This window comes from Plectropomus leopardus, chromosome 23 (genome assembly GCF_026936395.1).
Source record: "Plectropomus leopardus strain MGB_pleo_1.0 chromosome 23, ASM2693639v1, whole genome shotgun sequence".
NCBI lineage: Eukaryota > Metazoa > Chordata > Actinopteri > Perciformes > Serranidae > Plectropomus > Plectropomus leopardus.
In genome coordinates this window covers 8155133-8171730 of record NC_142198.1, presented here as the reverse complement: position 1 = coordinate 8171730, position 16598 = coordinate 8155133, and the positions used below count along the sequence as shown (strand labels likewise).

Genomic DNA, 16598 nt, shown 5'->3' with positions numbered 1-16598 from the left:
CTGGTCACTTGTCCAGATGGTAGGAATTAAGCATTTTGGCATACACACAGCTCCTCTCACAAACACACACGCATCCCCTCAGTCAGTGACCAGTGGTTAAATGTTGGCTGCTTTGATCTCTGGTCTCTGTAAGTGGCCAAACTCACTTCAACACACTGGCTACTTTGTTCTGCTGTCCAGAAGCCTCAGACATCATGAACACAATGGGTGTTTTTGAGAAAGCGTGAAGATGTGTCGTTTCTCAGCACATCCATCAGCTTTTAACCCCTTTTGAAACCTGAGCAAATTGGCTTGATTTCTTTCAAAAACATAGAAAGAAGGTAATGAGCAACTTAGCAACAAGAAAATAAAAACAAACAAGAAAAAGAGCTCAAAAAAAGCTCAAATAAAAAAAGTAACATCAATTTAAATATAAAGTTATAATAATTAAAGAGTTTTCTGGACATTTCTTTTTTTATTTTTGTTTATTTTATTTTATTTTTTTAATTTTCTAATAATTCTCTCTCTCTCTCTCTCATTTATAAGGCAGATTTTCAGGTCATTTTCTTGTCACCTTTTGCTAATTTCTTGCAATTTGTGGGACTATTTCCAAGTTGCAAATATCTTTTTTTCTTGTTTTTGAGATAAATCAGCCAGTTTACTCAGGTTTTAAAAGGTGCCCAAACACAGCAAAAGAAAATTGATATCTATCCTGGTTTTCTCTCTTAAAGAGAGGTTTGTTTCAATTTTTTTCTGATTTACATCCAATAACAGTATTCAGTACCCATGCAGGAAGGAGTGCCAGCAGTATATAGAAGAGTAACAGTCTAATATGGATATTTTGGAAAGCATAACCTAAAAAACAGTGAACTTAACCTAGAATTTGTCTACATACTTGTACGGTAAAAACTCAGTATGTGATGTGAATAATGGAAACAAATGTGGTCGATGGAAGCAGACGTTAATGTGAAGGTTTAGCGGTGTGTATGTGTGATTAGGGGGTTAGGCTGTGGTATCTAGGATGTGGGGTCACCTGGTATGTGAGTGTGTGTTTCTGCGGCTGTGTTGGCGGCCTCTCCAGCTGGCTCTGTGGATGGAAGATGTATATTTTTTGCCAGATGGGAGGTAGACCACAATGGTTTCATCTTAATGAGACATGTGCAGACCTGATGTGTGCCACTGGATATAAAATGACGTATGCAGTCTGTCCTTTCCTCTCTTTCTGTATTTTAAGTGCTAAACTCAACTGTCACACTTATTTATCATTAGTCATTAGCGCTAATGTGGAAACGACTCTTGCTGTCGACACATTCACACCCCACGCCTTTGCTCTCCATGTCCACTTCTTCGCTTCTGTTTGAGACACAATGAAATCACCATTAATGATGTGACCTTTAACCTCTGATTCTTGCCTCAGGGCACGAACGATGACATGGTGAGGAGGACAAAAATAGAGAGGGGAGGTAATCATGAATAACTGTTGTGTTGCAGGAAATCCAAAAGCTGCAATTTGTCAACAAAATCAGTGTCGCAAACCCCCTTTCTGTCTTTTCTTGTCCTCTTAGCCATCCAGGCCGGCAGCAGGCTGCTAACTGATGTATCTATTATTGATCAGCTCAGTCTCACTTCCCTATTAGCCTCTATTACAATCTGCCCCATAAATGGACATGCTACTTGCTTGACGCCTGGTGTTTAAATTCACTCTCTTTTTTTGGCCGTTAAGACAATCTATGAAAAAAGGGACTGAGAATGTGAGTCATCTGTGTGACAGCAAAGGAGGGGGTGGGGGGGGGATGGACACACAGGAAGCTTTGTGGTGGACAGCTGTGTAGGTGTGTCAACATTGTCAGTATCAGCAACAGACAGGAAATTGGCTTTGTTAATTATTAAACCAGTGTTGCCACATTTAAGGCAGGTCATGAGATTTTTTTGCCTGTGACACTTACTCACAGTTACTGCCCTTCTTAGTCATCATTTGACTGATTTTGTGGCAAAACCTCAACAGTATCATCAAAATGAGACTGCTCTGTCACCTGTTGTGTCTTTCTGGGTTTTATCACGCTCTGTGTTAATGTCATGTGGTGTAGTTTCAGTTGAAGACCTTTACTTGGAAACCTTATTGGTTTTTCTGTTGTAAAACCTACAGGACTGACGATGTGCATTTCCTTTTTTTTAAATTCTATTTGGGGAAAAGCAGTTTTGAATAACATTACTACACAGTAGCATACAAAAGAGTTTTACACAACTATTGCAGTACATTTGGCATGGCATTTCTTCTACAATAAAGCTCTCATTTAGCTCTCCCAGTAATCTTTCAATTTTTTTTGTAACATTTACAAATTATATACAAAAAAACATGGGAAGCTTTTACATTGGAGAGGTAAAAAGGGGAAAGACAAAAGAAGGAGAGAAGAAACCTAATGAAGATAATAATCATGCAGTAAATAGATCGGTAACACTTTTTTAAAAACCATCTGTTAACCCTATTAAGTCAGGTAAAGTCTGGCTTTATAGGTTTGATATACTCAGTCCACTTGAACCTTATTCGGTAGAATCTTTCCTGTTGGATTTTGAGAGAGAATGTAAACCTTTTCATAACATATATTTCATATAAAATGTCTATCCGATCATCAACACTAGGTGGGTTTCTTGTAATAGCTTTTTTACTTGCCATCAGAAGAATTTGTAGTAGTTTTTTGTCATTAATGTTCCATTCATCAAATGAAATATTGCCCATGTATAATAAATCTAAATGGAATATTAATATTAAAATTAATCAGTTGTTGATGATACGTTAATTTTACTCCCTGCAGCATGTTTGCGTCATTTGCGAATTTGCACAATTCTGTAACAGTAGGTAGTTGTAGAGAAACAGTTTAGTCCTTGAACATTAAAAAAATGAGTGCTGGAAAAAGTACTTGAAAGTCGTTGATTTTACTTGCCCTTGTCTTTACGAACCCTGTTGTATTGATCAGCCTCTTGCTAATAATGTGAGGACTGAAAATGTTTCATTTTGGTCCCTTTTTCAACAATAATATGGTGAAATTTAAATGTACTAGATATGGACAAATCCAAGCTCTCTGCAGCCTCAATCTGATGTTTGCAACATGTTATTGAAGTACGTGAAAGCTTAAGTGAACAGTGGGTGAGTTGGTGTATGTGCATATGGGTTTAGATCCTATTGATCTTCAAACTCGAACAGCATGTAAACTCTGACCTTTGCCTCGCGACCCCGGGGCATCAGTGACACGCATGTGACACTGACCAGCTGTTGCTTCAGGGCTTGCATGTGGTCCTTTGTGTGTGTGTGTGTGTGTGTGTGTGTGTGTGTGTGTGTGTGTGTGTGTGTGTGTGTGTGTGTGTGTGTGCCACCACATGCAGATGTGTGCTGGAACTGTGTGGTTTCTGCTTCTATAATGAGAAGAGTGTGGGGTCTCTGTGTGGTTGCAGCGGATAAAGACGTGCAGTTAAGGCAAAAAGAACGGTAGAAGAAATGAAAGCTGCTGCACGGATTTTCCAATTACACAGGAGATATAGAGCGCTGTATACTGGGTGGTAACATGCGCAGACACGCAGACATGCACACACATGTAATTGCGCTAAAACCAGCTCTTATCAATGTGTGTTTACGTGAGTGTGTATATGTGTTTGTATCTCTCTGTGCCACAGTGTGTACTGGCCTGAATCTAATAGCGAGCACAAACTGAAACCCACAATTTAGAGCAGCCACTCGCCAAACACATCAGGTGAAAAACATCTGTGTGTGTGTGTGTGCATGGGTGCATGTCTATATGTGTGTGCAAAGGTCCCTGTGGTGATGGCACAAGTGAGTTAATCTCACGCCATTTGGTTTTTGCCCAGGTACCTTTCTCTCATGCTGTTTGCCCATTTTACTCTGTTTTTTTTGGTTGTTTTTTTTTCTTTTTCGCTCAGTCTCCTGTTGTTAACACTGTACCCGAGGGGAAACATCTGTAGCATCAATATTACAAGTGAACACAGAAGACAAGCTGTGTGGTCATTCAATCAGAAAGGTTCAAATCTTCCGCTTAAATTCTCTGGAGAAGTGAGTTTTGTGTTGTGCGCGTCTTTTAAAGCTTTCAGCACTTTGAACACTACCTGCGTGATTGATCCCAGCAGAGAAATTCTCTCCGCTGTTTATCTCTCCACAGGGAGGTCAAAGGTCAGGCTCAGCTACAGAATAGCAGCCCTAGAGCTGATAGCGATAGCAGTGTCTTGTTCTTCAGCACATGTGGATTATGCTAACAATTAGGAAAGTGAATGATAAATCAGCTTGAAGATTACACAAGCTACTCTTGCTAGTTGGTAACAGAATTACAGTCAGTAAAGTCAGTTAAACTTGTTATTAAGATACTCAGAGGAAAAGAGGAAGTTTTCATCGGCCTGAGATTTAACAGTAGCTCTGATAGTTGACAACTTCCCTTCTCTCTTTCTCACACACAAAAACACACACAAACACACATATGTGCTATTGGATTCAATGGATGGCATGCATTGACGCAAGTAGTATAAGTCTGCAACTGCTAGTGCAAATTTACCACAGGGGTCTGCAAACTTCATGTTTTTTTAAACATTATTGTTGTTATCATTATTGTTTATATATTTAGTTTTCTTTTATTTATTTAGAATCACGTGTGTCCCTAAACACAGTGCAGGCTGGACTGTTCATGCTCAAGATACAAGGTAGATTTATTAGTAAAAAATTGAAATTAAAATTGGTCCCTAAATCCTTCTACTTCTTTTGGCGTCGAAGGAGGAGTTAAGGATTCTCACAGCCTAGAGAAAGAAGCAGCACTTTGTGTCAGGGGGTGGATAACCAATCTGTCGATCCAATCGGAGCTGATCACATCAGATCAATAGATGAGAGGGGCAGCTGCTGCAGAGACAGTAAATGCAAACTTTTAGGCCTAGTGCAATGAATAGTTCCATTTCACCTTCGCTGCGCCTGATGTTCTCCTGCTTGTCTGTGCCCAGAGTAGCTCAGCACTCCAAGAGTAGGGTGCAATGCATAACTGAATGGTGTATATCATTCAGTAGCACTCCTCATAGTATAGGCGTGTTGATTATTGACTCGATATATTGATCTAGAGCTATGTATCGTTATGATGTTTTTGTTTTCCGATTTTTTTCCTTACTTTTAGACAAGATGACTAGTTAAAGTTTAAATTTCCTTCACAACATCAGAGAAATTAGACCTTGACTAACAATGACCTCATCCCACTGAATTACATTACAACTAACCATGTGATCACACAGTCATCACCAGAGCACAGGAAATATACAGTATTACGTTTGTGGCGACTAATTCAAAGTATGTCTCTGCTGTATCATTCATTGTATGCCGAATTGGTGGAAGAGAAACTGTAGTACTTCCCTTTGGCTCAAAGTGAAACAAATGTACATTTTCATTTTAACAAATTCAGGTTTATTTTGATGACTTTTTGTGTCCTTACCAAACCCACAGTGTGTGATGTGGGTTTACAAGTAGTTATTACCTCATTTTAAGGTTTCCCAAGGTACAAAAGGTACAGAACAATTGGTCAAGTGTTACAAATATTATGGCTGCTTCTGCTCTATTTAGCTTTAAAGAGACACAGATTGTATCATTGTTTAGTCTCAATCCAGCAGCCAGAACCTAAACACAGGCAGGCAGGTGTGCCTTTATGTGAATGATGTTACTGTATTACACAGTAACAAAGTGTCCAGACAGATTTAATGACCATTTTGTTATGTTAAAAAAATGTTTTTTAAATTTCAGTAAAATTTCATCATGATCGCATAATCGAGACTTTTTCATCCACATATTGATTCAACAGTAACTCTCAGTCAACACTTGCCTTTAGAGGTCAATACTGTGGATAATCTAAATATATACAGAGTACATAAATACATTCTCTGCATCTCTCATCTACCCTGCCTCCTCCTCCTCTTTCTCCCTTTTAAAACTCCTTTAATATTAAAAGATTCATGATTGCGTAGGATATTATGCTGAGATATTTATATCATGCAGAGGGATGGCTTTATCACATCTCACAGTACAGTCGTACTTACAGTAAGATACAAATAACAGGATTTTGTTGATTCAATGACTCATTCATACAGAGAGTCCCTCACACGTACACACTGGGCTTTATGCACACACACTTCATGTGTGAGGGCTGGTGGATGCTGCAGGCATTGGCTTCTTAACCAACACACACACACACACACACAGCACACTCACACTCAGCACATGCACATGCTAATCCTGCAGGGCATGGGCGAATTTAGGGCAAGCCTGATTAGTAGTGCTACTGCTTATCAAGCCGCGCCAGCGAGCGAGAGAGAGAGAGAGTTTGGAGGTGGGAGAGAAATTGGGAAAGTGGAAGAGGTAGTGGGAGGTTGGAAACTGGGAGAAGGGGGTGAGAGAACTGGAGCGATGTGGATTCGCACAAAGGAATTTGTTTTTCTGCATCGTTATCATCGCCATTTCATATTCATCCAAATATAAACACACTCACTGGTAGGAAACTGGAGATGATAAAAAGAAAGAAGAACAGCAGTGGAGCATTAAGTGATAAATTGGGCAATCAGCTACTGCAACCTTGGATCTCCTCCTTGCTACAAACCTGCTCCCCTTCATCTTCACTGCTGCCTCTCCCCGTGCCCTTGTATCATTTACTTTCAGATGTCTTATTTCCCTCCTCCATCCCCCTTTTCAATTCTTTCAACCTGTTTTCTTTACATGGTAATCCTCGGCTTCCCTTAAGACATTTTCTGTGTGTGTGTGCTCCTTTTCCCACTGAGGCAGAACCCCAAAGGAGAGGCCAAGGTTATGTGTCAGGGTCACTTGGTGCTTTTGATGTCTTCACCTCTGAGTGGAGAGAAGGAAGGCCAATATGCACTACAAAGTTGGCACCAATTTCTAATAAGGCGCCTTTTTTGTAGCTTGTAGCCAAAGTCTTTATTACTCCCTAATAAAACATACATATGGTTATTGTTATACATTTATATTATGTTTTATACATCAGTTGAAAGACTGTTGAAATAATGGACTCATTAGTTTGTGGAATGCCATTTTTAAGCCTCAAGTTAGGCAATTTGGGCGTTGCCATTTTGATTTTTTGGAGCCAGAAGTGACCATATTTGGATGCGAGGGGTGGGTCTGAATGACAAACTGAGTACACTGTTGGCATCCTGTCACTCAACAGGCCCCGGCCTTAACTACGCATAACTTTGGGCCTTAATAAAACATAAATGAGTGAGTTATATAAAAATTCTATGGGGGTTTACAAGTGGTGATCTGATGAACTGCAGTTTTTGGCACTTTCATGCTGGCTTCATTTTTCAGCCTCGGAGGTTGCCGCTTGTTATAAGAAGAACTAATTTGGGATTGCCAGGTTGTGAAAATGCCATCTGGCTCGTGTTGATCCTCCTCTTCACTTTTTTTTGTCTTGTAAGCTCCTTAATTTCATTAGGAAAAGCAATTTAGTGGACCAAAACCCTTACTATTTATACATTTATTATTAACATTTTAACTACTGATTTGATGACTTATCAGAAAGTGACCCCCCTAAGGACTATATTATTACCAAATAGAAGAATACACATCTACCAATAAGATTTGTCACAACCTGACAACCTTAAACTGGTTCTTGTTATGGTTTCTAATAGATCTATAAAGCAAAAAACGTATGCAACTATTATAAACACTACAGAAAGGCTATCATTAGAACGTGGCACCCTGAAGTGCCATGAGTGTTTTGATCTATTTAAACTTCATCTCAAGTGTACCAGCATCTCAACTTATCCTCAAACACTCCTAAAAGGTTTGCCATTTATGACCTTGTTAAACACAACTCCAAGTGTCTTAATTCTCTTTTAAAGGTCCTGAAATTTGTGCATTTTCTCAGCACACTGGTTTTCTGATGAGAAATGAGCTCAGTGCTGCTTACACTGACACGTCGCTCTGATGGGACAAACTGGTTTTTCATTTAGACTTTTATCTTGGGGGCGAAATTGTTTTTTTATTTTATTAAAGTGACCATAAAAGGTTTTTCCAAACTATTATGTTTGACTTGATGAAATTTGCAGCCACGATGGCACACAGTTTCTTTACTGTGTCTCTAATGCATCTCACTGAAAGGAAAAATAAGCTGTGAAAAGGGACTTCCTATAAGACTCCAAGCTGTGAATTCAGAGTGACCTTGTTGTTCTTTAAGGTTTGTTTTATATTTGTTATAATACACCATATTGATTATAATTTGGCTGTGACATTGGTGCATCCTTATTATCTAATGCTGCTCCTACTGAGCCGTTTCTAACATCACAATTTAGTTTTCAGAAATGTGTGTACAATATTTAATTGCAACTTCTGTATGCAGTACTGTATGTCAGTTTGGATATTGCTAAATGCTGCATGATCACAAGTGAATTAACTGAACCACAGCTGCAAACACTTCAGTAAAATTAACTTTTCAAGTATGTCCTCATATTAAAAAAATACCACACAGCTGCTGTAGCCTTTGTAGCATTCAGCTGCATTGGTATGTAGCCATGGATGCAAAAAGGAGCTAAACGATGACCGGCCTCTCTGTAGATCTAACGAGCATGCAGCTTTGATGCTTTGTGTGGCCCGTTTATTGACTGAAAAAAGACTGAAATTGACCGTGACCACTACAAGAGGAGGCCTGTCTTTCTCTTTTCGCTTACCCTCTCTTGATCTCTGCCACACAAATAGGAGTATATGATGTTTTGTCAAACCAAGGTTACACAAGATGTCTAGAGGGGGGTATTTGGTCCAAACAGCAGATGCAGAACAAGCTGTTTATCATTATTTTTCTATTTTCAGTTCACATTCTGAATACTCCCCTCTCCCTCTTACTTTAACACACTCTAGAAACAGCTCTATAGACAGGATGTTCCTGAATAGCTGACTTCTGTCATCAATCAAAGCAAAGACAATGAACCACTTAGGAACAATAAGAAGGGGTTAACTAAACATTGCATACACACATGCAGCCCCGCACACACACACACACAATCTCAGTAATTGTTTTTATTGTCTGGATGCTGGAACAGACAGTATTTTTCTTGTAAATTTTATTCAAATTAAACTACTGTTTATAATGAACTCCATAATGTCTGTGCAGCCGCCTGAAAATATGCAGTGGAAGTCAATTTTATTCTCTAAACATAATAATACTGGGGATTATTTTAGCTTCTGCTGTAATTATGCATACCCAAGATGTATTTAGGCCCTCGAACAGAGGTGGCACACAACACAGGAGCTTCAATTATTAACTGTTTTGTTTACAACATTCAGAATATTGATATAGCAGCAAGCCACTATCTGCTATGTAAAGATATAGTGGAGTAATGGCGTCCTGAGCAGAGAATGACGTCACAATAACCTTGTATGTGCGGTAAGTTGAGCTTCACGGTCCGCATTTGCGGACATGATCAATGTTTTTCTTTTAGTTAGCCACTCACTGCTATTAGTGGCTTTTTAAATCTCTTGCTGTAGGTTGCACGCATAACACACCGTCAAAAATTCACACCCATCCTGACCATAATCCCGTCCTGCCAGCTGTTCATTTTACATAAAACTCAATTAGGTTCTTTTACTACTTTCAGGCGTGAAAACCCCTGTCTCCCCTTTCCACTACTGTGCTTTTTATAGAGAACAGAAAGGCAGCATAACAGTGCAATATTTCTGCCTTGAACAGACAGCTTAGAAAGGTCTGATTTCATATGGAGCTTCTTCAAAGTGAGAAATAATAAACTTTATGTTAAGCCATGTTTTGCGTAGGAGTAATGTTAACATTTATCATGCACAAAGTACCGAATCATGCACAGGGGAAGAATATGTGCTGGTTTACGTGAAATACGAAATCTTAGCAACAGCCGTGACTACAATTATTATCATTTATATTCTATTTTAAACACTACAGCTGTGTATAAATGATGGATGGAGTGTTGTCTCACTTTGGATGATGCTAGTTGTCTGCTGTCACTCAATATAATGCGTGCTGAAGTGTAAGCGTGGAGCAGGGGAGCCCGCTAATGGGTATGGTGTCTAATGGGACAATCTGCCAAAAGCTGGTGTATTCCTTTAACCTGTGGAGTCTGACTGCTGCGAACAATTCAGAGGAAACAGCAGCTGGAAAATGGCATTGAGCTGAGTGGATGATAGTGCTATAAATGTGTGTTTCAGCATAGTATGGGACTGCGTGGATCTTGCAGCTGTGTCCTGTCTCACTGCAGGGCCTGAGAGTGTCTGTTCAGAGAGTGTGGGGGCAGGAGCATGTGTGTGCGCCTTTCTGCATCTCTTCTCTCCATCCCGTCGGTTTTGATTGACACATGGAGGAGGGAGGTGTATAATTTATCACTTCCTGGTTGGTCCCATCCCACAATGCCCTGCAGCCAGAGACCAGGGTTGGTCCCCCCAGAGCAAAAGCCAGTTTATTAAACCCTTAATGGACACACCATGCCACACACACACACACACACACACACACACAGAGCAACTCTGTTGGTCTCTCTCCCTGGCTGCCTCTCAGTCATGTTTAATGTATAATGAATGAATGATTCATGGCAGGGGAGAGGATTTTGTATTTTAGGACTACTTATTCATTTATACTCACACCAGTAGCCTTTTAAAATCATACCCAGGGTGTGATTTTTTTTTTTCCACCGTGTATGAGGTCGCCAAGGTTTTCTAGATACATCATCCGAATAATTGTTAATGTGCACAGCTCCTGATTTTCTGGTAAATCCTGCATTTTGTCTATTGTCCTAGTTAGATCTGTGTTATCTCTTAGCATTTATAAAGCACTCTAATAATCACTGCTCTATTTTTGATATTTATTTATCCAGGGACTACCGTAGGGGCCTGTGTGGGATGTTCTTTTACTCAGCAACACCTGGCTTCAGTTTCATGAAGCTGCACTAATCAATATTCTCGTATAAAAAATGGATCAAGGGAATCTGTAAAATGTGAAATTACGAAACCTGCAGTTTCTCTCAGCTTTACAGAGCTTTTTAGCATCTTTTAGATCATTGTTTATTGTTTCGGCTCATAAAGATTTCAGCACTCTTGTGAGTCATACAAGTGGGGAATTAGGGAGTATTTAGCAGCCAGCTGTTTCCCTCAGGAGTTGGTGGAGAACAAAACAAAGCTAAAGGAAGAACAAATATTAGATTTGCATTCATCAGGTGGACTAATGGTCGACACGTATTGTATAAATGCTAATGTTGCTTCTCTGTCTTCAATATGTGTAAATAAGCAACAATTTGCCAACAAGTTTATCCAGCCCGCCCTCACTGAAAAAAACTGCCACGTAGATCGACTGTGCTGGCAGCTTATTGTGACCCATACGTTTATTGTAAGGCAGCGCCCTCCAGTGACAATGGTAGTTATGACAGGAGCAGAGCAGGATGGGAAGTGACGAAGCATAAAAAGCAACTATGTCGGCATAATTGTGTACAAATATTAAAAGAGGGCTGTATAGAGTAGGCAGTAGGGCAAACACAGGACTTTCACCCAGGAGAACGATGTTTGTGTCCCAAAGTCTAGGTTGTCTCCCTTTAATAACAATATAGCTCAGTATGCTAGTATGTGTAGCATGCTACAGTTCTGTTACTTTAGTGGCAAAAGTACTTTAATTTTTAAACCTAACAACTTGGTTTTGTTTCCTAAACTAACCAAGTAGTTTTGGAGCAGAATTGCGATCGTCTCATGACGTTAAGAAGGTGTTTAAAACAACCACAATTAGAGTGGTAATACAGGTAGTTTTTAGGCTTATTATATAATAAGTCGTTATAAGTCGTTTAGGAAGTAATTGGAAATAGATCCATTTTGTCATTTAGGTGTTAGAGAGTGTTGCGGTGCATAACAATAAATACAGTGCAAATGCCTATACAATAGGAAAAAAATTACAATTAAATATACATATTTTTAGATTATATCATATATATCATATTTTTAAATATGTATTTAAGTGAAAAAAATCAATGAATGCAGGCTCACATAAAGGAGAGATTCTTTAAAGAAAGGTTCTCCTGCTATCAAAAAGTGAGAGGCAAGAAAAGAAAAGTCAATATAGTGTTTTGCTACCAAAGACAGAGAGCATACCCCTAAACGTGCACATCTCCACGCACATGCATCACACATGAATGTCCTCGGTGTGTGCGTTCCACAAAGACACACAGGCAGGAGGGGATATTTGATACGTGGTGAGCTGCGGGGCCCCTGCTGTCAAAGAGGAGGCGTTTACTCAAACCTGCAGAGCATCCTCTCTCTTCCCTTGTGACACACGTCAAATCAGATTTATTCATAAAGTCCTTCGAACAAACTGCTACGTATGTCATCATGAAGATGAAAGGAGATGGAAAACATGAAATTGCATGATATATTTTTTTCTGAGGCATGCGTCAGGCCTTTTCTTTCTAGTGTGGGGCTGCTGGGTGTGTAGGGTTAGAGGTGTGTGCGCGGTTGTGTGTGAGAAGGGCAGATGGTGTAGCTCTAGGAATCATCTCTCTACATTGGGGTGAACAGCAGGTGGTGGCACGGTGTGTATGTGTGTGTGCATATAAGTGTGTGTGTGTGGCCATGTCCTACACAGCCGGCGAGGACCAGTTTACAAGGACATCTCTGCAGACCTTGCCTTTGGCCGTGTCACAAACACTCATGTCTACTTTGCTGGGTGTGTATGCGTGAGTGTGTGTGCTTGTGCGTGAGTGTGTGTCTGTGTGTATCAGACCGGGGCTGTAAAGTGAGTTTGAAGAAGTGATGTCTTTCGGCGATGCGATACTGCCGGGTGATGAAAGGATGGATAGATGACAGAGCAGATGTAGACAAGTGACAAAAGGGACAAAAGTATGAAAAGAAGAAGATGGAGAGAATAAGACTGAGAGGTCTCTTATGTTTCGTTGCCTCCCTCATCCTTTATTTGAAGTCATCTCTGATTGACAGATTGAGGAGGGAAGTGTTTATTTTATTAGCTCGGGGTGTAAAAGTAGAAAAAAGGACACTACAAAAACTTTTAATTAAGGGCAACATGGGAAAACTTGACACATTATATCCACAGCTTTGTTTTTTTGAGGAACAGTTAAACAAATGTGTTTGTGTGTGTCTGTTTGTGTGTGCGCACGCATGTGTGTGTGTCTGTCAAACTCGTCTGCTTCAACAGACTGCAATCTCCCTCCTCACATTGGCTGATATTCAGGAAGTGCAGGCCCTAAGCGAGCAAATCAGAGCGCGACTCGCTATTTGACTGCCTGGAGGCTTTTAGGCGAACAGATGGCTCCTTAGTGAATGAGAAATGACATTCATGTGAAATGTTACGGGAAGCAGACAGACTGACTGGATGAGGGAGTCTGGATGGAGGCAGGGAGAGAGAAAATGTCTGTGATTCAGTTTCAGGCAGATGTCAGCATGTTGGGGTTTCTCTTTTTTTTCACTTCACAGAACAACACAGGTTTTAAGTGGAAAACCATGTCAACGGCAAGAGCCATTTATCAGAATATCCTGACATGGTACTTTGAGTCCCATCCACTATAACAGGAACAGAGGGTGATTGTTTTTTTTGTTCTTTTAGTACAACAGCTGCTAAATTTGGGGTCATGCTCTGCTAAATATTCCTCAAACTATATACTCCCTCATGTAATTTGGGAATCAAGTTCTAATTGTAATCATTGTCTTCCTTTTAGCAACTGTCTTGATGAAGGTGAATAAATAAAAGTTGTCATCTTGTGTGTACTCACATCAAACTTCTGCTCCCTTCTGCTTTGCTGTTGAATACACTCATCTATTTATGTTGTCACCTCCCCTTGTTGAATAATACAGGGTGTGTGCACGAGTGTGTTTGTTCTCTCCTTTCTTCTCCCTTTCTCTATCAGTGCTTCTTTTACAAGTCAAGAGTAACAGCTAGAGCAACAAAACATGGACTTTAAAGTTATATTAACTGATTTCTGAAAACCAAGTTGCAGGAAAGCATTCGCGATATACCACAAGATGAGCAAGTACATAATGCTTAGATGCGAACTAGCGGTGTAAATCTCCAAAATTCTTCCATACACTAGCTTTTAAACCAGGGGCTGCCGGCTGGTTTGCGATGGCTCACGTGTAGCTCTCCTCACTCAAAACTCAAAAAGCGGCCTATGTGTTAACACGATGCACATTTACATCCATTACGTTTCACCATTGTTTAGCCAAAATGAACTTATGGCACACTCTTACAGTTGTTGCAGGTGATCGTTATGTTGAGAATTGGGTTTTTAATTTTTTTATGAGTGATTTTTCTATATCAAGACATAATCTTTCAAGAGGAAAATAGCGATGCATTTAAGAAACAAGGGTCTGTTTTAGTCAGTGCTTTTGTAGCTGATCACCTATCAGACTGTGTGTGTGTGTATGTTAATGTATATATATATTTCTTGTTTCACATAAACATACAATTTTGACCGCGATCCCTTAAAACTCGGCTGTTAAAGAATCTTGGCCAATATATGCACTGAGTGGGACATTTGATTTTGTCAGTAATCTTTATCGACAACCTACAGTATGTACTTGAGACTAATTCATTTCAAAATGTCTTTGCCGATTAGGCACTGATATTTTTTCATTCCACTTCCTATTTATTACTTTTTGTCCAACACGTAAGTTGATACATATGTTGTATATCTGCGATAAGCTTATGTCGGCCCATCTGATTCGTCTGCGTAGCTTTAGTAGTTTAGCTGTTGGATGTCTTTCTTTGCCAGCCATATAGTTTGTTAGATTAGCATTTCATTCATGTTACTGATGATTAATGCAGTAACTCATATGAAATTGTGAGTCTGAATCTATTCATGTTTACACAGACAGGGCTGTGGGCTTTGTTCTGGTCATTAGTCATGTTCCATTAAGTGTTTGATTGTGCAAATACACTGAGTGATGTGTAATTAGTGATATGTAATATATTCTTTTGTCTCTTGTCGGTTTGTTTGAGTTTAATTTAACATCACAGGCTTTATTCATTAGCATTAGTCTTTAATGTATCCCCTGATGACTTAATCTGTGGCGCAATGAATTCCTTTCTTTGTAGTGTGTGCTGAGGTGGTGTGTGTGTACGTGTGTTTGATTGGGATGTAGCACGAATCGGGAACCAATCACTGGTTCCACTGTGATCTTTCTGTTCTCTCTCTGAACACGTCTGGCCTTTTTTTTTCGTAAAGGTCAACCAAAAGTCAGTATCGTGGGACTTCAAAATAACTGCTAAATGTACACACTCAAAAGATGTTCAGTACACAGCTGTGCTCTTTCCTCCCAGCAGCTGGGACATGAACACACACTTAAACACACTCACACACACACTGATATGCTTTGTCCTGTAGTGGATGATGGAGTCGGATAGAGTAGGATGAAGAGAACAAACAGGAGCTGGAGCACAAAAGCTTTTGGAATTGGATTGATTCAATAGTTTTGAGATAAAAAAAGGCAAGTACAGCTGATATTCTGCATTATATTATGTAAAAGATGAATGCATTATTTATTGTATGTCATGATTATGCATGATTCAGTTTATTGCATTTGTGCTCAGCAGTGGATTTGACTGAATCAATATTAACTTAAACATTAAAAAACATAGAAACAGATAGAAACCTAGAAAAAAAAAGTTTTGAGTCAATGTTTATTTGGGATTGTGAGGAGTCAAAGGGAAAAAAGTCACAAAAACAGAATTAAAAGAAAAATAAGGATTTAGACATAGAGGGATTAGAGCAGTTAATCTGTAGCTGTGATTGTGTGAGAGGGCAGGGTGAAACAAGGGTTACTCTCATCTCTCATCCCCCATCTCTTTATCTCTTTAAACCTCCTGCTGGGAATGTGGTGTTTGATTCATCTCATCCTGTCAACCATTATTCTTACATTTACTTAGCTAAAAGAGGCACTAATCATATTAATTTCAGTTTCCTGTAATCCTCAGATGCCTCTGGCCCTCTGAGTGCATCTTGTGGAATCACTGAGATGAATGACAGCAGCACTTACCTCTCTTGAATGTTGTTGAAAATCTTACCCCCCGCTCTGTTTTTTGGTCCACAGACAACGTTCTTCGTCTGGATGAGCTCCAGGGCGTGACCAACTTCAGCACCTTCCTACTGGACAATTCATCAGGCATGTTGTTCCTCGGTGCCAGGGATGCCATTCTGGCTGTGAACACCAACAACTTGCAGCAAAAACCACAGAAGGTAGGAGGGCTGTGTGTGTGAGAGTGTGTGTTATTGACTGAGTTGTCATCATGTTTGTCACGGGTGTCGGGATCGTTACACAAAAAAAGTAAAGTGTTACACAAGGACTGTCAAAGGATTAATATTTTTATTGTATAATTGCTATAGTTAATTGCGATTCACTTTTAAATGCGTGTTTTCAATTCCATTATTTTGCATTGCAAAACAGTCATGAAGTCCATATTGACAAGGTGAAGCAGTTCTCAGCAGACTGTCTGGATCAGGAATGAAATGACAGCAAAAAATGTATTCTAGTTTCATATGACATCAGGATAATCAGTCAAGCTTTTAAACTCGGTAAAGCCTCTAAACAATGGAAATGTCAGGTGATGATTAACAGAATTAAAAAATTT

At 39.6% G+C, this 16598-nt stretch overlaps 1 protein-coding gene across 1 annotated transcript in view; it reads left to right on the top strand.

The window, feature by feature from the left end:
* sema4f (sema domain, immunoglobulin domain (Ig), transmembrane domain (TM) and short cytoplasmic domain, (semaphorin) 4F) overlaps window positions 1–16598 on the top strand; it is a 62518-nt gene that overhangs the window by 34239 nt on the left and 11681 nt on the right. The window contains 1 exon segment of the mRNA XM_042512779.2: window positions 16061–16206. Within this exon segment, the coding sequence (XP_042368713.2) occupies window positions 16061–16206 (146 nt within the window).